The sequence below is a fragment of the Alosa sapidissima genome, chromosome 8 (assembly GCF_018492685.1).
Source record: "Alosa sapidissima isolate fAloSap1 chromosome 8, fAloSap1.pri, whole genome shotgun sequence".
Classification (NCBI taxonomy): Eukaryota; Metazoa; Chordata; class Actinopteri; order Clupeiformes; family Clupeidae; genus Alosa; species Alosa sapidissima.
In genome coordinates this window covers 35,551,670-35,575,037 of record NC_055964.1, presented here as the reverse complement: position 1 = coordinate 35,575,037, position 23,368 = coordinate 35,551,670, and the positions used below count along the sequence as shown (strand labels likewise).

Genomic DNA, 23,368 nt, shown 5'->3' with positions numbered 1-23,368 from the left:
GATTCGCTGACCATGGCTATGTCCACTCCCTCCTTTCTAAGTACCTCCAGAAAAGTTTAGTCATTCATATCATGGTACCAAAGACAAATAATGAGCTGTGAGTAACATGGGAAAAATGAGCAGGTAGCGCAAGATCCGTCCCCCCCCCCCCCCCCCCCCCAACAAACACATGCACACACACACACCAACGTAGCAAACACAGACACACCAGACGACCCCACACACACAAACACCCCCAGCCAGAAACGTAGCCACACACACACACACACAACACACATCCCGCACAGCAGCAAGAGAACCCCCCCCCCCCCCCGCACACACACACACACACACACACACGTGCACACAACAAACTGAACAAAACAATACCAAAAACAGTACATGGATATTGCCTGACCAAGCAAGCATATCCTAACCCTCCCACCTAACACTTGAAGGAGAGTCCCTAAGAAAAGTCTGGAGGGGAGAAAGATAAGCCCTAACTTTGGGGCAATCAACAGCCTATGGCCTGTTTTACTCAGTATAAAGAAAGTAATATGCCCTTAGCCAAGATACAAGGGCAAAACAAAACAGATAAACAAACAAACAGACAAGCAAGCCATCCGTAGGTTTAGTCTAGGCCTACCATTCATTTCCATAGGGCTTCACAACACTGGGTTCCATAAACAAAAAATTATTAAGAGTCTTTGAACAGCAGTAAACAATAAGCTCTATTTTGAAGTCCCAAATGTCCAGGCCACGAAGTAAAAGAAAAAGGAAAATAGAGATATAAATAGGCTAGATTAAACAACAGCAAAAGAAGAAAAATAATGGGGAAGTAGCCTAGAGCCACTCGCCACTTACCCCCCAAAGCGCCAGGTTTCTAGCCTATTTCAGGTCGGGGAATTTAATTTTCAAAACGTCCATGGCCGCCTCTAAGCACTCGAACTTCAAGGTTTCATCATCAATCCAAACAAGAAGAGTGCCCGGATCCCGGACTCTGGTCTTGACTGATCTCTCATGAAGTTGCTCCCGTAGCGGCCAGTATTGGTCCCGAAGTTTTCTCCGACGCACCGATATATCCTCAGAGATCCGTAGCTTCACACCGGGGAGGTCCCTTGGCTCCAGCGGGATGGACTTAGCTGCCTCCACAATGGAGACCTTCTTTTGTAGATGGTGAAGTTTAAAGATCACCGTACGGGGCCTGGAATTCACGACAAATGGACCAATTCTGTGAGCGATTTCAATGTCGTGCCTTTCCAATGGAATGGAAAGAAGAGCAGAGAGGGTCTTCGCCAGGTAGGCCTCCATACTATAGCCTGCCTCACTCTTCTCCGGCAGGTGCAGCAAATGGAGGTTTCTTCTCCTGGATCGATTTTCAAGGTTATCAATTGCGTTCATAGCTTCCTCTAGTTTATGTTCCAGGGCTTTAATTGTCAACTCTTGCGCTGCCACTTTGTTGGTTTGCTCAAACAAGTTGACCTCAGTTGAGTCCAGCCGCGCACCGATCGAATCCACAGACGCGTTTAATTTGTCCATCTTTTTAGAAAGAGCGTCTAGTTTATCCAATTTACTGGTGAGATTGGCGTTAGATGCCACCAGCGTGTCTAGCGTTGCTTGGATTTTCTCCATCCCTGGTTTGGAGCGGGTCTTAGGCGACATACACGAACAGGTGGAAATGTTTGTTTGTTTGTTTGTTTAGGTTAACTCGCTAGAGTTTTGCCTAAAAGTCCCAAAGGGCGGGCAGCGTTTTAACGTCAACTAAATAAAATAAAGAATAGTTATTCCATCACAAAAAAGTTGATTAAGAGTGTAAGAACATTTTCTCCCCACGAGAGTTGGACCCACACGTCTCACTCGCTGTCGGCCGCCATGTTCTTCAGATCTCTTTTGCAGGAAGAGGGAATGGCAGAAACCGTCCTTATGATGCCTTTGTCTGCACGAAGCTGCCTGTGCTCTGAATCAGCGACAAATTTCTTTACAGTACGATGATCACGCATAAGTTATCGGGAAATTTCCAATGTTTTCATACCTTGTCCAAGGTAGTGCACAATTTCACGCTTTTCAGCAGCAGAAAGATCCTTTTTCTTTCAAATATTGCTTGAAACCTGTGGCATGCTTAATAATGTAGAACTCACACAAGTAGGGCTCACCTGGCAAACTAATTATCACGGGTGTCTGAGATTGATTTCAAAGATCCAAAGAGCCCTGAGGCACAATACCATCCTTGAGTTTAATTGAAAAACAAAAACATAAATGTTTAACACTTAATCCAATTTGCATAATTATTTGGAACACGGTGTAGTAGTGGTAGTGGTGGCGGCGTCTTGTCGACCATTGTCTTCTAGTTATCAGCTAGCTCCAGTACCGCAGGATAACGTCAAACGGAAGCAACTTGCACTTTGCACTTGCTCTGACTGGGTCACGAGCTTTGAGTATGTGCACAAAGAGGTCACACATGCGAAGGGGAGGGGGGAATAGTGAGACCGTTTGATTGACAAACTTACTGTCCAATGCTTCTAGGTGGTCTTGGAAATAATTGGATGGAGTTTTCCGAGCCCTGCCCTTTCCACAGTTGATTGAATTGTTTCATTTCCATTTCAGTGCTTCCAGCTCAGTGGCTGTAAGTGGGTTAGGAATAGGATTTCAAGTGATTTTGCACAAATGGCCAAAAAAGAGAATCCCATACTCTACCTTTAATGACATAACAGTGAAAACGATATTGTGAGATGTTTTATGTTTTTATCTGCCTATAAAACTGTCAGATACACACTATATGTAGTATAGTAGTGTATTATATGTAGTATAATTCACGCACACAAAAAAAACTCTGGCCATTTAACCAGCACAGTTTAGCACAGTGTCAGAAAAGACAACAACACTTGTTTATGATTAACATGTAGTATTGTACATGCTATTACCTGAATGATATGACTGTAATCACCTGCCCTGTTTTGTACATGCTATTACCTGAATGGTATGACTGTAATCACCTGCCCTGTTTTGTACATGCTATTATCTGAATGATATGACTGTAATCACCTGCCCTGTTTTGTACATGCTATTACCTGAATGGTATGACTGTAATCACCTGCCCTGTTTTGTAATCACCTGCCCTGTTTTGTACATGCTATTACCTGAATGGTATGACTGTAATCACCTGCCCTGTTTTGTAATCACCTGCCCTGTTTTGTACATGCTATTACCTGAATGGTATGACTGTAATCACCTGCCCTGTTTTGTAATCACCTGCCCTGTTTTGTACATGCTATTACCTGAATGGTATGACTGTAATCACCTGCCCTGTTTTGAGTCAAATGGTTATGAATGGTGTTTCAGGTCAAGGCATACAGACCTCTCTGCAAGTGAACACAGAAGCTTCAGGTGAGTGTGCCAGAAATTAAATAAAGACCGTTTATCATTTGTGTTGATTTGTTCATGATAGCTTTGCATACCTCTCATTGTTCTCATTCCATACATTTTGTTCATAACTTGCCATATCCATATGTGTATCCTTATCCGTATCTTGCCACAATGTCAAAAGTGATCCTAATTTGTGCCTCTTGATTTGGATCCACATTTGAAATGTAATAGGTCACAGATGACTAGTTTCCTTGTTGCAAATGTAATATGTAATGACACTATTTTAATTACTTAATCAAAGTTGCATAACTTATTACATTTGATTACATTAATATACAGGGACAAGATACAAAGCAACAGAATGAAGCTTATATTCTACATATAAGATTAACATTGTTTAAAGAAGAGTATCCAGATATAATCACTAAGATTTTGTTATTTCAGCAGAAACTGTCTGTAATTTAATTACATATTTTTGTCAGTAACTGTAACGGATTACTATTACATTTATTTAGTAATTTAATTATGTAGCTCTCGTGTAATTAGTTGTCCTCCAACTGGTGATGTAATTAATGAAAATAATGAAAACAGTCTGATGATTCAGACAGTTCTAAAGTTAATTAAATCATGTTTTCTTTATATTTCTTTCAGAGAAATACACAAGTGTGTCAACCACAGATGCAAATTCTTGAAGTCACATATCCACTTATCTAACTCTGGGGTAGATGACAAAAAGTTGGCGTGTTCCTTTAAATAAAGCATAGATTATGAACTATACTTTTATACAAAGATGTTTTTTGACATCTATGGCCTTTGTGTGTGTTAAGCAATTAAGCTGAAATAAACCACAACTCTACAGCATCAAAGGTTTTGAGGTGAATTTCTTAATTTTTCTATTGAATATTTTGAGGGATTAAGTTAAAGAAATGTTGAGTCATGCCGTTCAAACCACTGACAAGGCTGATTTGACACTACCTGAACAGAGTCAGACAATGTGATTCCTTCAGAAACAGGTCTTGTTATAATCTCTCTGTAGGCCTACATTTTCAAAGTTTACAATACTTTTGTTTGCACCCTAACCATGCTAACCTCTCTGAGTTACATTTTTTGTCACATTCAGCAATCATTCAGCGACCGCTAGCTGCCCATTTAGTGAGTACCCTGTAAAACAAACCCGACATCTGTAGGCTCTTTATGGTGTCTCTTTGATAATACTGAGAGGGGGGTCTTGGTTGGTTAAAATATAATGTAGGTTGTTTTGGACAAAAGCATCTGCTAATAAATTGAATAAATAATAAATTGAAACTAAATGATGACAAAACAGAGGTACTTCTGGTTGGACCAAAACTAAAGCGAGATATTATTCTGGGGAACTTGGCACACCAGGTTAAACCAAAAGTAACAAGCCTCGGTGTCATCTTAGATGCAGAGTTAAGTTTTAAGCCCCATATCAGTAAAGTTACTCAGACAGCCTATTTCCACTTGAGAAACATTGCCAAAGCGCGGCCCTTTTTAACTCAACAAGATGCAGAAAAACTAATTCACGCCTTTATCACTAGCAGGTTAGACTACTGCAATGCACTTTTCACTGGTCTTCCCAAAAAACATCTAAAGAAATTGGCACTCATACAGAACTCTGCGGCTAGACTTTTAACTAAGACTAAGAAGAGAGAACACATCACCCCTGTGTTGGCTGAACTGCACTGGCTCCCTATTTCCTATAGAATTGATTTTAAGGTTATGTTAATTACTTACAAAGCTCTGAATGGCATAGCACCTTCATATATCTCTGAGCTTTTAATATCTTCTCAACCACAAAGGAAACTTAGATCATCCAATTCTAATCTTTTAATCGTACCCAAAGTGCTCCACAAACAAAGTGGAGAAGCTGCGTTTATCCATTATGCCCCCAAACTATGGAACACCCTGCCTCTGTACATCAAGCAGGCGAGTTCAGTAAATATTTTTAAAAAAGATCTGAAAACATACCTGTACAGGAAAGCTTTTAGTTAACTCATCTTATCCTGTAGACTACATTTTCAGATTATTCTACATCTGCTACTATTGGAGGGCGCAGCCAGCCAGAGGCAGATGGGCTCCCCCTATTAAGTCAGGTTCTGCTCAAGGTTTCTTCCTGGAATATGGGAGTTTTTCCTTGCCACAGTTGCCATATGGCGTGCTTGTGGGGGGTAAGAGGGTTAAGGCTGCCAGTCTTATGATGTCATTTTCTATATTTTTGATATGTTGCTGAGTAGATCATAAACAGCAAAGAAAAGTGATTGATAATGACTGACTGACTATTATTGTGTTACATGCTTCAAATGTAAAGCACTTTGAGCTGCATTCTGTGTATGAAAGGTGCTATACAAATAAAGCTTATTATTATTATTATTATTATTATTATTATTATTATTAAATACAAACAAACATTTTCTCAGCCATTCCTCAGCCCAAAGGAGCCTGGGCTTTCACGACAGAGACATCACCATCAGTGTGAGTCAGAGCTAAAGTCCCTGGAGTTGGTGGTGGAGAGAAGGATGCTGCACAAACTGTCAAATATATTGGACAATACCTCACATCCACTACACAACTTACTGGTCAAACAAAAAATTGTTTTCAGTTGGACGCTACGCCAACTAAGCTGTAAGAAGGACAGATACAGAAAGCCTTTTTTTCGCACTGCAATAGCACTTTATGGCTACCCCCTGAGCAGAGAGAGATAAATAATATTGTTTTGAATCATTTATGTATGTATGTATGTATTTATGTGAATGCTGTGTTTGTCTGTGCTGCTGGAACACTGTAATTTCCCTTTGGGGATGAATAAAGTCTATCTATCTATCTATCTATCTATCTATTAAACTAAACAATAATACTATACAGAATCAACCATAGCAAGAGCTTCATGGGTTTGATATACTGTGGTGGTGGGTGTGGGGGCTGTGGTCAGGCCTACATGAGACATTAAAAACATGGCAACTCATCACACCATCTATGTCTTGTAAGTGGTACACAAATATTTATTTGTTTTGTGATCAAAAGGTAAAAAAAAAAATCTAGAGCTGCTGAGAGGAAATGGCGTAAATCCAGAGATGGAAATGATCTTAGTAACTACCAGTCTTTGCTGTCATCCTTTTCATCCACTGTTACACTTGCAAAAAAGGCATTCTATCAAAGCAAGATTGAGAGCGCCACTGACAGTAGAAAACTTTTTTCTACTTTCAAATCTCTTCTCAATCCTCCACCACCACCATCAACTACTTCACTGTCAGCAAATGACTTTGCAACATTTTTCACTGAAAAAGTTGCTAAAATAAGTGCTCAGTTTGATGCTCCTATAAGGAGGGCTTTGCCTTGTGTTAGTATGACCGCATCATTTGACTCTTTCTCTCCTCTTGATGAGGAAGCAGTCTCTCAATTGCTTCAGCGATGTCGTCCAACAACATGCCCATTAGATCCTGTCCCGTCCACTCTTCTACAGTCTATCTCACCCGCTGTTCTACCAGCAGTCACACATGTATTTAATGCTTCACTCAGTTCTGGAATAGTTCCTTATTCTTTTAAACAGGCTACACCTCTGCTAAAGAAAAGTACACTTAATCCAACAGAGGTGAAGAACTACAAAGGGATCAGTATTAGGACCCTTGCTTTTCTCTATTTACACCACTTCCTTAGGTGATACCATTCGCTCCCATGGATTTGACTATCACTGTTATGCAGACGACACTCAACTTTACCTGTCTTTCCCACCTGATGACTCTAGTGTTTCCCACCGGATTTCTGCATGCCTTAAGGATATTTCAGCCTGGATGAAAGATCGGCACCTTCAGCTTAATCTCAAAAACAGAGTTTTTGGTGTTTCCAGCTAAAACAGCTATTCCCCAACAGATTAACATCCAGCTTGACTCAACTTCACTGACCCCAACTAGATCGGCACGAAACTTGGGCGTTGTAATTGATGACCGACTTAACTTCTCTGAGCATATAGCTTCTATTGCAAAATCATGTCGGTTTATGCTTTACAACATTAGGAAGATCAGACCTTATCTGACACAAGATTCCACACAACTTCTTGTTCAGACCATGGTCATCTCTAAGCTGGACTATTGTAATTCACTATTAGCTGGCTTACCCGCTTGTGTAACAAGATCATTACAGCTGATTCAAAATGCTGGAGCACGCCTGGTCTTCAATCAGCCAAAGAGGACACATGTAACTCCTCTCCTAGTTACTCTCCATTGGCTCCCTATAGTAGCCAGAATTAAATTTAAATCTCTCACTTTGGCCTATAGGACACTAACTAGATCTGCTCCTAGTTATTTTAATTCAATAATCAAGCCTTACATCCCCAACCGCCCACTGCGGTCTTCTGGTGAGCGTATGTTGTGTCGACCAGTCATGAAAACTGGGTCTAATTCCAGACTCTTTTCTTCAGTGGTTCCATGTTGGTGGAATGAACTGCCCAGTGCTCTCCGTTCCTGTGGTAGTTTTGGGTCGTTTAAGAGGGGTCTAAAGACATTCCTATTCAACATATACTTAGTTGTTTAAGCGCTTATGTGTTATGGTTTATATAATGTTGTTTTATTTTAATTGGGCTGTTAATTAATTTGACATTATTGTTTATTATTGATATTCTCCTTAATGTAGTCTTAGCATGTCATTGTTTTTATATTATTGATTGAATTGACATTATTGTTTTATTATTGCCTTTCCCCTTTTTTACATTGCTTTTTATTAGGCTATTGCTTGAATTGATATTATTGTGTACTACAACTATTCTCCTTACTATATTTGACCTACATTTTAATCTGTTCCCTGTTCATTTTTAAATATTATTATGTTGTTTTGTATTTATGTGTCGCTTTGGACAAAGGCGTCTGCTAAATCCATAACCATAACCATAACCATCTACATCTTGTACCATTTGTGTATGAGTCAACTTCTGTTTGAAAACAAAAGGTTTCTTTCGTCCATTGGACCATGTTTTGAAAACAAAACAACCAGGACAGGACAGGACAGGCCTGCTGAGTAAAGACAACCAGTGCAGGTAGGGTGGCCATCCGTCCGGATTTCGTCCGGACAGTCCTGTTTTTGAGCTCTCTGTCCGGACAGAGAGAGTGTGTCCTCCTTTTTGGACATTTGTCCGGACAGAGAGAGTGTGTCCTCCGTTTTGGACATTTGTCCGGATTTATGTCATGAGTGGCCATCTGTCCGCATTTCATGAGCACATAGGCCACGCCTCATTTCATGAGCACATAGACTCCGCCTCATTTCATGAGCACATAGGCTCCGCCTCATTTCATGAGCACATAGGCTCCGCCTCATTTCATGAGCACATAGACTCCGCCTCATTTCAAGGCCTCTGTAAGCTACTCATCTCTGTTACGTGTCATCATTTCTGACCCTCCACCACCACCATAGCACGGGACATCACAAAACTCCACCCACTTCCTTTTCGCGAAGCAGTCAATGCGACAACCTCCCTTGTGATTGAATGAATGAACATCGTTGCTGAGCCATAAGTTGCATATGGCGAAACAAAAGATGTCTTTCAACTCTGCGTGGTATTCTGAACACCACTTTGCTACCAAAAGCAGGACAGATGCTTACCATGCATTTTGTAAACTGTGAAACAGATATTGATGTCAGCTCTAGGGGTAACAGTGCAATAGACAGGCAGGCACAAACAGAAAGCCAGATCTGCAGGAGAAATCCTCTGTGGCATCGTTTTTGCTCCAGCAACACCCACAGCTGCAGAGCTCCCTAAGTTATTAAGTCACTAAAAAGTTATTGGGTTAAAAAGGTGGGTTTGTTGACTAATGTGGAAAACACACACACACAAACTAATGTTACTATGCTATTATAATAAGTATGGGAATGTTGGAAATAGCTGACTAATGTGAAAAAGACAACAACAAATGTTACTATAATAAATGATGTTATAATAAATAGGTGCCTTCTATAGAAATGGTTTATTTTCTAATGTTATTCCCCATATGTTACTCTGATTCCGTATGTGTCTTCACATTTGGACCTTTGTCCTAACTTTTGGGCACAAGTGTCCTCATTTTCAGTGTCATGGCGGTGGTCACAGGACAGGCCTGCTGAGTAAAGACAACCAGGACAGGACAGGACAGGACAGGACAGGCCTGCTGAGTAAAGGTCACTGTTGCATTCCTGAATAGTTGGGAAATATAGGTGTTGCAAAAAAATATAGGTGTTGCTGTTAATCAGATCGGCTTCTGTATTTATGTTAGAAAGCAGCTACTTCCTCCATTACAGCATATTCTCCCAACAGGTAGCGCCCTCTAATGGTTACCAGAGAAATATAGTCAAAGTAATTAAAAATCGAAACAGTTCAGACAGTGTTACATCAAAAGCAATTAAGTCTCAATTCCATACATGCATTTTAATTTAATTTAATTTCGGACTTTTTCTCTCTTTTTTGTCTCACCGTTTGCTGTGAGACACTATAATGTATTGACGTATTCTACTGTATTGCATTGTTGTTCTTATGTAACACTTACACTACAGGCCAGTTTTATCACGGTGTACAGTTTGAAGTGAGCAACCTCCACCCAGGAGAAGACCCTGAAAAACCTGATGCCACAATGGATGTTAAAGGACACAAACTGACTGTGACTAGGTAAACAAACATCTTCCATTTAATCAGAGGCGGACAGAGTACACAGCTTCATTACTTGAGTAAAAGTACAGATACCCTTTGCTAAATTTTACTCAAGTACAAGTAAAAGTACAACAGTCAGATGTCTACTGAAGTACTTGTTTTTAAAAGTACTTGAGTATCAAGAGTACAAGAGTAGTCTACATTTTCTAAATATTGCATTACTACTGCCACAGTGCTTACATTTATGTACAGAAACGTCCTACATGGAGTTATGAAAAATGTTAATGTTAATACCTTGGAGAATGTAAAAGGAATTGAAAGTAAAATCATTTTCATCTTTTTACCATGTTGCCAGGGATGGTCAGTATTTCTAATACATGTATTTAAAATATGTATTTCAAATACAAAATACTATTTTGTAATTGAAACACTTGAAGCGAAAACTATCATTAACTTGTTCAGAAAATTGAAATAGTCTGGCGAGGTGGGGCCACAGGTTGGCACATTCCCGGGATGGACCTGCTGTGTCTTCATCCATTGTTTCGTCCATGGTTTCGTCTCTTATCTAAATCTGACCATGGAGTTGAATTTGGCGGAAAGCTGAAAGTGATTGCTGATAGGCTGTCCTAATCAGTGGCGCACAATCCAATCACGTTTGAGAGGGAAACAACAAATTAAGGGTTTCCGAGATTTTTCTTTTTTCCTTTTTTTTTTAAGAAGAAGTAACGGGTACTCACGGTTATGGATAGAAATGTAGTGGAGTAAAGAGTACAATATTTGCCTCTCAAATGTACTTGAGTAAAGTCATGAGTACTCCCCAAAAATGATACTCGAGTAAAGTACAGATCCCTCAAAATTGTACTCAAGTACTGTACTCAAGTAAATGTACTCCGTTACTGTCCTGCTCTGCATTTAATATGTTCAGGGAAACTAAACAGAAGCTGTTAAGTGTTACCATTTCCTAAATAACTTTGTCTCCTCAGAGGCTGGCAGAGAGACTTCCGTAGAGATGTGAAAAACAGAGAGAAAGTGCCCTGCTGGTTTGTACACAACAATGGAACTGGACTCATCGATGGGAGCCATGAGGACTATGTGGTGTCCAACCTCTTTTAGTCTAACAGAATATATAAATAAAGTTCTTGGATAAAAACCTAATTGGATTGGTTTCATTAACGGAATAAAAGTAATTGATGACTCAACAACTAAAGTTCAAACAAATATAATTGGATTTCTTAACATTTTGCATATGTTCAGTGCATCTCTCTGTATCCCACTTACTGTTGTCGTTGGTGTGTGTGTGTGTTTGTGTGTGTGGAACTATACTCTCATTCTGGCATATTAATCTGCTGCAGCTCAACCTTGTTGCTGGAAGTTATAGCCTACAGCATGGGTTCCCAAACTCCATCAATGTGGGCCTCCCCTCGGAAAACAGTGACACCTCCGCAAACCCCCCCCGACAATCATTTTCAAATAATGATATTCACTTCATTTAAGCCACTTAAATCAGTGCTATACTATGCTATGCAATGCAATGAGTTTTCATCATATTTTCGATGTTTGGCTTTGTTGCCCATATCAGGCCGTGCAGCGATTGTGACAAATCTGTCGATTTTAAGTTAGCTATCGGAACGTCACATATTACCGTCACGTATGTCCAACCTCTTACGTGAATCTGTCACTTAATATTCATTTCTATAGGAGGCGGATTCCTAAAGAAACGCAAGCACCCACACCATAAGTTTATCTAAATTAGCTATGTACCAAAAAATACATTTTACCGTGACTCGAAGAGCTGTAAACAGTGTTGTAAGACTGCGTGTACAAATCCGCTTGGCAAGCTCCAAGCTGAGAGTTACCGTTCACAGCTAGCTCGGCTGGCGGCACTGTTGCTAAATTACGTTATGAAGTTTGGCACAATACATTCTGAATCAGGATAGGAATCAATAATTCTTTCCACTATCCCAAAGATTTATATAGATCTCTTCTATGATTTCTTTCGATTTTATAATGTTGACAATTACATAATCATTGAAAAATGAAATAAACGTTCAACCTTCCGCGCCTCCCCTCAATTTATTTGGCACCCCCCAGGGGAGGCGCGCCTCACAGTTTGGGAACCTCTGGCCTACAGGGACTATTTTCAGGTGCTGCGTGATATCATTGTGCTGTTTGATGCTTGATTATTATGCTGGAATGAGAGTATAGTTCCATATCAAATCAGCCAAGAAAATCACCACGTTTCATTTTCCGTTAGTCTTATTACACTTTCTCTCTTGAGAAGAGACAAGTGTTAAGTAGGAAAATTACCGGAAATCTTATTCACTTTTAAGCGTGATGCTAGCGGGCGAGATGCTAATGGTCTAATCCGATTCAATGATCTATGCTAGGCTGGCGCTAAAAGTGGTATCGCCAGACTCAGAGAACGGCCAGATGAACTGGAGAAAGGTAAAAATCAATTGTTTAACTCAAGGGAAGGTGGAAAATGAGTAATTCCCCAAATGGTGGAATATCCCTTTAAGTGTGTACTTTTTCGTACCGACAGTACTCAGTGACCTCGAGAAACAGAGATCTGTGTGAAAAATCACCAGCATTGTCCTTTAACTGAGATCATCTGACCTCTCACTCCACTTCAGATATTTAACCCAGCATACCATTTTCCGGTTTCTAACAAGTGATCATATTGCACAATAGTGAGTGATATTACTGTAGCCTAACAAGTTATGTCTTGATATTGGGGGGGAGGGGGGGTCTATCTAATGTTAGAATTATTTCTAGTTGCTCATTCTCTCTATATCTACTGATGAAAATTAAAACAAAAGACAACTGTTCAACCATCAACAGAGAGCAGTATGCTATTATTAGGCTACATTAGGCTACACACTTCTCAAGTCCAATGGGAAATGCCATAGTACACTTAGATTGTCCACTCAGACACTTAGAGTGCTAAAATAGAGCCCTAGGCTGTCAACAGCATATTTGAATCCCATAGAGCCCCATAAATATGCAATACCATGCAATAAGTAAGCGAAACGTGTTTACAAAATGTGTAGACATATGTAATACACAAGTCATGTTATCTAATATCCCGTCCTTAAATCTTATTGAGATCTCAGAGGAAGTACAATCAGAGGGGATAAGGCCGTCTGCTAAACCAAGAGACACAGACAGGAGATACAATCTGCTTCAGAGGGGATCAAAGTCATTATTCCAAGTGAGATGCCACTGGAATCACAACTATTCTTGTATGACACCTACATGTGTGCATGCGTGGGAAATACATATCAGCAGCAGTGAGAAGAAACCAAATCTGTTGGTCAGATTGCCAAATGAAAGCTGGCCATCTGTTTCCTGTGCTTTTATGATCTTTGTTTGTATCGTCAGTTTGCCAGTATTGATATACAGGCCTGTTTTCCTTCCCTTTTTTGTGTGTGTAGTGTAAGGGTCTATCGCCCCCTGTGGGCTGTCATGAAGTTCTACATCACATGTCACCGTTCGCAGTGCTCAGTCCGAGGGGCGGGATAATCGGTTGTCTTTCAAATTCCCTCTGCACGCAATAGGACAGTGTTGAGTCCCATGCGTTTTCCCACCAGCAGAGCTAGTTGGCTATTTCAAACTTTTGCCAACTTAAAAAAAGCTTAACTCGTGTCACACTGTTGGGCAACAGCAACATCCATCTTCTTTGTTCTCAAGTAGCAGGGAATTCAAGCCAAACCGTTGCAACTCTGCCATCAATCATTATGTTAAGCCCGCCTAACGACTCTATACACGATTTGATTGGCCTGATAGAAGTTTAATTTTTCGAGCTCACAAGCCAACGGAGAGTTGCTAGACTAGCCCTAGCAGCTAGGGTGCGTCTAGATTTCTAGGCTACTGGTGGCCTGTACTCAGCAGTCCTGTTTTATACTGGTCTGTACTGGTTGCCTTTACTAGTTGGGGGCAGCCGTGGCCTACTGGTTAGTGCCTCAGACTTGTAACCAGTGGCGCAAAAAGTGGGTATGCGCTATATGCGGCGCATAGGGGCACCGCGGGGGCGCCAAAGCGATGGTAAAAAAAATAATAATAATAATTTCTGCATTTCCTCAATGTTAAATAACATTTTAGAGGACTAACAGGCTAGAGTAGGCGCCCTATCTCATAAGATTCCATCATAGAATGTTGACATAGAAGAGGGAGTGGGGGCGCCGTGAGCGCTGAGTGAGCAGGTACGAGTAGTGAGTTTTCGTCTATGGAAAAAGATGGATACAGCGAAAAAGCTGTCGGGGGCTAAAAATAGAAAAAGAAAGGGAAAATGAGATGGCATGTCAAGGGATGCGACAGCAGTTAAATAAGTGGATGGTGAAAAGCAACAGGTAGGATTTAAAGTGAGACGTCTGTGCTTGGAGGCTTGCAAATATTGATGTTAACAGACTAACTAGCGTTTGCTAAGCATATGCCGATTGAAACATAGCCTATTCCATTCTGATAGTTGGATCTGGCTAGAGTTGGATCAGCCTTATCCTTTGTGAGCAACAGCTGGCAAAAGGACGTTATGAGAACCGTTTAGACTCTCTTAAAGTGACAATGCGACATTTAACAATACTTCAAGTTCAAATCGGCAGAATTTCTTAAAAAATAATAATGTGTAATGTGGCCTTTTGTTTTACTTTAGTTGTTTTTTCGCCAATTTGTTGTTGCATACCCCTCAAAAAATGGGTAGCTGCGCCCCTGCTTGTAACCGCAGGGTTGCCGGTTCGAACCCCGACCAGTAGGCACGGCTGAAGTGCCCTTGAGCAAGGCACCTAACCCCTCACTGCTCCTCGAGCGCCGCTGTTGTTGCAGGCAGCTCACTGCGCTGGGATTAGTGTGTGCTTCACCCCACTGTGTGTTGACTGTGTGCTGAGTGTGTTTCACTAATTCACGGATTGGTATAAATGCTTTATGAAATTATTGATAATTAATTATTGAAGTATTGTTAATTATCATTAGGGTTGCAAAATTTCGGGAATTTTCAAAGATGGAAACTTTCCATGGGAATTAACGGGAATATATGGGAATTAACAGGAATAAACGGGAATTAATGAGAATAAACTGGGAATTTTTAATATGGCAAGTTAGTCTATAACAGGGAACTTAAATGTAGTGGACAAAAACCCATCTTGCAGTCTAATATTAGTTAAAACAATCTGATTTTAATACAATTTCAGTCGAATTTCTACCCTGCACATATGTCAATCATATGCACACAGCAATCGGCATAGGCTGCTAGACATAAAGGAAACCTATGGTGCGTTCATATGCAAATTCCCAGTTAATTCCCGTAAATTCCCATTAATTCCCATAATTTCCTTTAATTCCATGAAAGTTTCCAATTTGGAATATTTCCAAAATTCCCCAACTTAACTTCCCATGGTAAGTTTCCGGAAATGTTCCGCCCCTTTGCAACCCTAATTATCATTATCCTAAGTATTATTAAAAATGTGACCAACAAGGGTTTGAGATATTAATTGCACCTTTGAAAGGTTATATATAGAACCCTTTTCTTGATTATGAAAGAACCCCAAGGGTTCTTATAATTGAACCCTCTAAAATGGTTCTATAGGCTAAAGAATCTTTTGAGGGTGCCACTGCAACCAAGCTATAGAACCATTTGTTCTTTGTGTTACACTGTAGCTCAAACTAGTGGTCATTTCATCACATCCTGTAGCATTTTACTGAACAGATTGTAACTGTCACTTCCTTCTTCCAGTGAGACACTATTTATAAGTGCAAATGTTAGCAACATACATGTATTGGTGTCAGTGCAAATGATCCCATTTCCTTTAATGGATTTTGAACAAAGCTGTGTAAAATAAAACCAACAGTGTAAGCTGTGTAAAACAATAAACATGATATTGCAGCTGTACATATATGCACACTCAATAATATGCATCACATTTTGATATGCATACACATCTGCTTCATGACATAATTGTAAAATATATTTTTTTCTTAAAAACTGATCATTTTGTTTTTGAACAGAAAATAATATAGGACTAATATAGGATAATATTTAGTAGCTTACGCAATGCATATACAAGCATATTCAGATTGCTATATGCAAATGTTTGCTTTTACACACAATTTTCAATTTCACAAACATTTCACATTATGAATTAGCAACTGAACACTGACTATCCTCTTCAGCATGCAGCACAATCACTGCGCGTAGCAAGGTGTAGCAGTTCAGTATGTTACCATGGGAACAGAGAGGACACAGTTGTGATGCAGGTGTTCCACTGTTATACCTTGATCAGACAGCAGGTGGAGCCAGAGCTATAAACAGGGAGAACACCAAACAAATCCAGACAAACACCATCACATGGGGTCCACCTCTCTAAATTCAACATTACATAGTTACTAGACTGAGTCTAGATTAGAATAGCTCATGTGTAGTGTTTGTAGTGGTACTAGAGTTGAGAGATAACTACTCTCTCATGGATTTCAAATACATCACTGCAACATGGTTCAACTACCTCTCATATAATTACAGAAATATGTTTTCAACTACACAATTTCACTCTGAAGTTCAGAATTCTCATTTGGAACAGTTCCACATTAGGATGTCACAGCTGAAGTCATAGCAGTCCTCTCTTTCAAGATGGTTTTGGCTGTAATGGTGTGATTTCTTCAGCCTTCTCTGAATCATTTGTGCCTGTAAAATAGGAAAATGCCACCAGGGGGGTATTCCATCAACCTCGCTAAAGGCCAAACCTGGCTTATTTCGATAAGTCTCGCTAATTTTAGTGAGAGTTCCGTTCCATTAGTGAGGTTAACGTGAATCCCAGCTTGTTAACTATGGGAATTTATAGAACTAACCTAGTCCGTAGCAGGTTAACTTTCAAGCTAAATTAAGCTGTGTTGCAAAAAAAAAACAATTAGTCAGAAAACGAGTCCAAAAAGATGGTTCCGTCAACCTGTGCTTTCGTCACCTGTAGACTACAACTTCAAAAATAGACTTAGAAATGTTTTTTTTTCCGACAGTGTCACCAAGCATGGATTTACACATTCACTAGCTCCAAAGAATTTATGAAGATTATGCGACTTAAAATGTTTTCACTTGACATGCGTGTGGTTCGAGGAAACTCGCTACTCTGTGTCATTTACGTTCTGTGATGGTGTAACGCGTAGCGAGACAGCATGGGAAAGGAATTATATTCTTGCGTGTTCACAGGTTCGCTTCCCATGCGAAGTATTTAGGCTACATAGCTTATCACCTTGAAAATACCATTTTTAGTTAAACTCTTTAATGAAAGACATGTCCTACTGTTGATAAAGGGTCATGCACATTTGGTAGGCTGTTCAGTGACAGTAAATTATGCTATGCCAGTGGGCTATATTATATCTGATGCAAGCCGTAGGATAATTCTGTAGCCTGTAGGCCTATAGGCAGCTAATAATTAAAACTGCTTCATGTGTTGACGATTGTTCATGAATGTCAAATCAACTGTGTGCTACACAGATTAAATATTAGGCCTAAATGACAAATTAAAACCCATTGCATTTTAGATAAATATTTTTCAAACACTTTGGGACATGTGAGAGACAATATGCTATATTACGTTGATACTCATTGATTTTATGACCACCTACACCTAGACAATAATTTAGAGTGAACCCTTTTAATCTAAGAATGTATAGATAGTTTTGAATAGCCATTATGCCAAAGTTGTTTTTGAGTTTATATTTATTTATTCACTCGTTTTGAGTGAAGACAATCAAACTCGCAATTGATTTCAAACCATTAGCATTGTTGTTTTAAATTTATGCTTTCATTATTCTCCAATTTCTGTAGGCAACTATCTATCTAGCCTATCGATTTTTTTCTCTCGATGTTAAATTTGATGACTTTCGATGAAAATCCTGTAGAGGGCGCTTGCAAATCGAACAGAAATCGTGTAGTATTGTCTTAATTTTACGACATAAATCCTCTTTTCCTCAATCTACTGTTTTGGTCTACTTTTCTACCTCGTGCACGAGCAGAGATGAAGCTGACCTAAACCGCGCTTGAATAAACGAGGCCAAGATGCCACTAACTTTAGTTAATGGAACGGCTTCAGCCCCAAGTGAAAGTCTACGCTAGTTCAAGCCAGGCTATTTCTGTTAAGCGCCGCCTTCATTAGCGAGGTTGATGGAATACCCTCCAGTTCAGTCAGAACAGCAGTGACCTTGCTATGGTTTAAAACGTTGTTCTATCAACATGTATCTGCAAAATGCACTGAATGTCAAACCCAAGACCAGTCGAATGTGGCTTAATTCACTGAACACTGAATTATTTGATTTACTCAAACTAAAACTCTTATAAAACAAACTCAAACTCTTCTGCTCATACTGAAAGAATGACATGAGAATGTCAGATATTGAGGGCAGAATGATCTACACACACTGAACCACAGGGCACAACCTCTGAAACTGGTGAAACAAGTTTACATCAGCTGAGCTGTGTGTTTAATTGGTGAAACAAGTTTACATCAGCTGAGCTGTGTGTTTAATTGGTGAAACAAGTTTACATCAGCTGAGCTGTTGGTGTTTACATCAGCTGAGGTGTGTGTTTAATTGGTGTTTACATCAGCTGAGCTGTGTGTTTAATTGGTGTTTACATCAGCTGAGCTGTGTGTTTAATTGATGTTTACATCAGCGGAGCTGTGTGTTTAATTGGTGTTTTGACTGCAGTGTGCGGTTGAGGGTGGTGGAGTGTTGTTATTCTCTCTTTGACATACTCACTTGAGGCAGCTGAGTAGTTACTCGACACAGCAGTCTGGGAGCCCTTATCTGGAACACAGAGACACAATTGAGTCAGAAAAGAGATCTGTTGTGATACTGAACACAGCATCTCAAAAACTGTGTGGAGGTGAGAGACAGTGGCACGTAATTAAGTAAACAATAAGTAAATCATATTATAAAATAACAGTTTACTGTATACGTTGCACAGGGAAAATAACCTGTTTTCCGCCATGCTCCAGGTCAAAAATAGGGCCCATTATGAGAGAGATAGACAGACAGTGGCACATACATATTAGAAATTCCCATGCAGTTGCATATTTTGGTTTACAAGTAAATTATATTATGAATATTTTCTCCCACATTAGAGGAGGAAAAACTCGATATTAAGTTTCCAAACATTCTCTCGTGGCAACAGTCAAGACAAGATGGCATAATAGCCAGTTAGTCGAATGGAGTAGGCAAAACATTGTACCTAATCTGCTACAGTTTAGCAGCAAACTATTTACCTGCACACTTCCTCCTCCACCTGATAATGACCCCGATACCAGCTCCAACCAGGCAGCACACAGCCAACACAGTCACCAGTGCAGAGGACATGATGGGTGTAGTTACCAAGTCCCAATCTCGCTCTGCCAAAAAAGCAAATCAGGAACACTGAACACGCACATCAAAAGTTTCAACTCACTTTAAAGCATATTCCTTAAAAGCCAGTCTATTCAATACCCAACTCACTTTAAAGCATATTCCTATATGCAAGTCTATTCAATACCCAACTCACTTTAAAGCATATTCCTACTATGCCAGTCCATTCAATACCTAAACCAATGGAGACGAGAGACACCAGGGTTTCCCGCAGGAAATGTGTTAGTCAAGGTGGTAGGTCGTAGGTCGGGGGGGGGGGGGGGGTCTGGTATCGGTTGCCGTCCGAGCGGGGGGGAGGTGGGGGGGTCTTGTATCGGTTGCCGTCCGACCGGTGTGGGGGCGGGGGTGGTGTTGGTGTCTTGTTTGTGCGATACACTACAGACTCTGTACACAAAGAACAGTAATAACACCAAACAAACTATACAACAGTATACAAATATTTCAAAATATTTGTGTAATTTGTGCAATTTTAACAAAGACTATTACAAACTATAGAACAAGTGCAAAAGAAAGTGCAAAACAACAAAATGTGCAAATGTGATCAGTCACTACTTATGGCAGAGCTGACAACTAGCATCGTTACAAGCCATCCTCCTTGGCTTTAAAAAGATAATTTCAAGGGCCCTTTGGTAATTGCACTGTTTTACTATTAATGGTAATAAAACCAAGACTAAAAAAACCAAGAATAAAACCAAATTTCAAAAATATTGGCCATATAGCCTAAGTTCGTTGATGGGGATGGAGTTAATAATTTAGAAAGCATACGCGTAGGGGGGGGCGATGGGTCAGGTGTGCGTACCATAGCATTAATTCCTGCAGGCGCCCCTGGTGTCGAACCTGCCTAGATCACATGCTGCCAATGTAAATCCAGTTAATCTACCTCAGTTATGTGTATTAATGATTGGAATAGTGCTTAGTGTGGTGTGAAGAGATTAGTAAAGCCACAGACAGCATCTGATTTATTGTATTTATTTCTGTTGTGTTTAGGATCACGCGAGCACATAAACGCAGATCCAAACCCATGTATTGTAAATACTGCAGTTCAATAGAAGAACTTTACTCAAACCGCCTTGCGTCATCCTTTCCAACCAAACCCCCCATTCAACATCTTCAGGCCTTAAGTAGTGCTCTGGCCGGCACTCCTTGATTGTGTTCCATGAAAACTGAACGGCGCAACCTAATAGTGTAATATACAGTCCAACCACCTGCTATCTCCCCTACACACTGGAACAGTGTCACCACCACATGGTTATTCTTGCTCTACATTGTTAGTATCTAGTTGTTTTGTAGGAATAGTACGCTGACTTATCAGTTTCCTTTCTAACAGTATATAGCGTAGCCAGAAATGTTCAAATGGGTGGGCACAGAAAAAACGGGTGGCAAAGCGAAGTTGATTTGACATAAGAGAGGCCTAGATTAGATACACCATACAAGCATTAATCATAGGCATGTTATATTTATGACATAAAACAGGAATTTATTCAACGCATTTGATCACAGCTGATAAATTACGCAGAAACATTTTCAACTGGAACAAAACAATGCATGAATGTAGCTTTTGCGCGTCATATGAAACACAATTGAGACAATAGATTGACCATATTGGACAACTGCAAAGCCTTATCATAGGCATGTTACATTCATGACATGAAAAGTGGAACTTCTAGAACGAAAATGACAAATCACGCAGTCGGCTAAACATTTTAAACTTGCGCCAAACGGATGAACCCAGCATCGGTGCGTCGCATAAATTAAAACACAAATTGAAGCAACAACTTGATCATTGGACAACCCTACCACTAAACCTTTCCATAGGCCTGCAACGTTTATGACATATAAAGTGGAATATGAACGCATTTCATCACACCTGACAATTAAACGGAGCTGTGGCTGTTCGCGATTTGACTTATTGTTGAAAACGAGGAGCGAGATATTTGCACCACTCAGCTCCGCTCACTAGCTCTGATTCGGAGGCATATCACATATGTGAAGATTATAAAATCTGATTATTTTTCGATTCATGACACGTTTCTTATTTTTTTTAATGCGTTCTGCGGAGAAGGGAGATTGGCGTTGGTCACGGTTTGGAATGAAAGGGAGAAAACAGGACAGAGTAACACGTTTTTGTTTTTTTTTGACGACGTAGTTAAGGTGGCAGGCTTGTTTTGCCAAGGCGGCCGCCTTGACCGCAAAGTGCTGCGGGAAACCCTGGACACTGAATACAAATACCATTTTAACACAGAGCTAATGTCATCTCAAAACCCGTTATACCCAAATCAATGTCCAGCTTGTTGTCCAGGCTGAGGTGTTCAGCTGTGCAGGTGTAGTGGTGATGCTGTAGTTCCTCTGCACTGACCTCCAGGCTCTTCCTCATCTGGTACGTCTCATCTCCATTAGGTAGCAGCTCCCCCCCAGTGATCTGGTGGTCAGACACAGGCTGGCCGTCTCTGAGCAGGGTCAGGTTGATGTGACGGGGGTAGAAACCTGTGGCCAGGCAGGTCAACAGAACACCTGCAGAGCATGGTAGTACCCTCTGAAGGAGCCTGACTCTGGGCTTAACTGTAGAAGAGAAACAAAATGTTTTGACCACAATAAACAAAATAAAAAAATAGAGAGTAATTCTGTCCAAATGTGTCAACACAACACAAAGTATTGTACAAATGTCAAATGTACAGGAAAATACTTTGGCCCAATGGATTGTATTCCATGAATTTAACATTCCAACTTTCCAATTCTTGGTCAATTTTTAAAAATTACTATGCTGCACCGTATGCCCTTGCAATCGTGGCCAATGAGAATGACTGTATGCCTCTACACTGTTTTATTTATATATGTATTGTAACGTTTGTTATAAGGGCCAATGTGTTTTTAAAAAACTTTTATTGTTTTCACTGACAGAAATGAACTGACTGGGTCTGTGGAAATCAATCAATCAATTATTATACCTTTTTTCAGCACACGATTCCTTTCTTTGGCTAGATGCTTTTTGAGAAATTTGATACAGTTGGGGTGGTATATCATTCTGTACCGCAAGGGAAAGTCCATACTGTGGGTCCATCCCTCATTCTCCATATTTGACCACCTCCGTTCAATGCGAAGAGCATCATTGTCAACATCATAATGGTCGACTTCTACAGTATCGCCATTGTAAGCATCTTTACTGATCATCACTCCTCCGGACTCATCGTCTAGTAGCTCACATCCAGCAACTCTTTGAAAAACATAAATATCTGTGAAAAAAATGGGGAAAAGATTCATTTGAACACTGTCCAACAGACAATTACTCTGAAATGCCTCTTAAATTTTATATCAATGAGCTTACCATTTGTGTCGTTAAAGTAGTTCTTCAGATAAGAAGCTCGATCTTTCATACTCCCATGAACATATCCAACAAAGTATCCAACAAAACTCATATCATCTGTGTCCGCTCCTCTGACAGACGCCGGACTGATGTCTCTGTGTTTTATTTTGTTTTCGATTGAGTCATAGTATCCGAATATAATGTCATCCAGCATCACATATCCGGTGAATTCTGGAAATGGAGTCTTTCCTCTAATGTATGTTGTCATCATCCATAAGGAGTGAGAACCTGCAGGGTTTGGGATGGAGGCACATTACAGGGTGTTAATTAAAAAACAATTGAGTGAGTAAAACACACGAGCTTTGGCAATTCTGACCGACACATTATAACAGCAAATGTCTAAAATGGGACTCAAAGGTTATATGTAATAGAACACTTTTGATAAATAAAGGTGTTGGCGTGAAAGGGCAGTACTTTTTCTGCTCTCTCTCCCCTGTTTTCCTGCTCTCTTTCTACTCTAGTGTTCCTACTGTATGTTCTCCCTGTGCTCTCTTTCTACTCTAGTGTTCCTACTGTATGTTCTCCCTGTGCTCTCTTTCTACTCTAGTGTTCCTACAGTATGTTCTCCCTGTGCTCCCTCTTTAGTGTTCCTATGTTCTCCCTGTGCTCCCTCTTTAGTGTTCCTATGTTCATAGCTGCCAACTCTCACGCATTGG

At 40.2% G+C, this 23,368-nt stretch overlaps 3 protein-coding genes and 1 long non-coding RNA gene across 6 annotated transcripts in view; 2 read left to right on the top strand and 2 right to left on the bottom strand.

Annotated features, from left to right (window-relative positions):
- The window catches only part of LOC121715131, a 315,706-nt gene that overhangs the window by 206,063 nt on the left and 86,275 nt on the right, over window positions 1–23,368 (bottom strand). The gene's annotated exons all lie outside the window — the stretch shown is intronic.
- LOC121715170 (major histocompatibility complex class I-related gene protein-like) overlaps window positions 1–23,368 on the top strand; it is a 90,648-nt gene that overhangs the window by 14,021 nt on the left and 53,259 nt on the right. The gene's annotated exons all lie outside the window — the stretch shown is intronic.
- On the top strand, window positions 3,329–4,208 carry LOC121715201. The gene is made up of 2 exons (XR_006033555.1): window positions 3,329–3,363; window positions 3,994–4,208. It is a non-coding gene; the product is annotated as an uncharacterized LOC121715201 (long non-coding RNA).
- LOC121715192 (hereditary hemochromatosis protein homolog) lies at window positions 16,621–22,481 on the bottom strand. Of its 2 annotated transcripts, none has more exons than XM_042100646.1 (5): window positions 22,297–22,481; window positions 21,623–21,910; window positions 19,182–19,338; window positions 18,710–18,757; window positions 16,621–16,640 (listed from the first exon to the last, which is right to left on the bottom strand). In XM_042100646.1, exons 1-3 carry the CDS (start codon window positions 22,421–22,423, stop codon window positions 19,208–19,210), a joined length of 546 nt encoding a protein of 181 aa, XP_041956580.1. In that variant the 5' UTR covers window positions 22,424–22,481; the 3' UTR covers window positions 16,621–16,640; window positions 18,710–18,757; window positions 19,182–19,207. The 2 variants fall into 2 exon arrangements, with proteins under 2 accessions (XP_041956580.1, XP_041956579.1); XM_042100645.1 differs by lacking the exon at window positions 16,621–16,640 and adding an exon at window positions 18,583–18,595.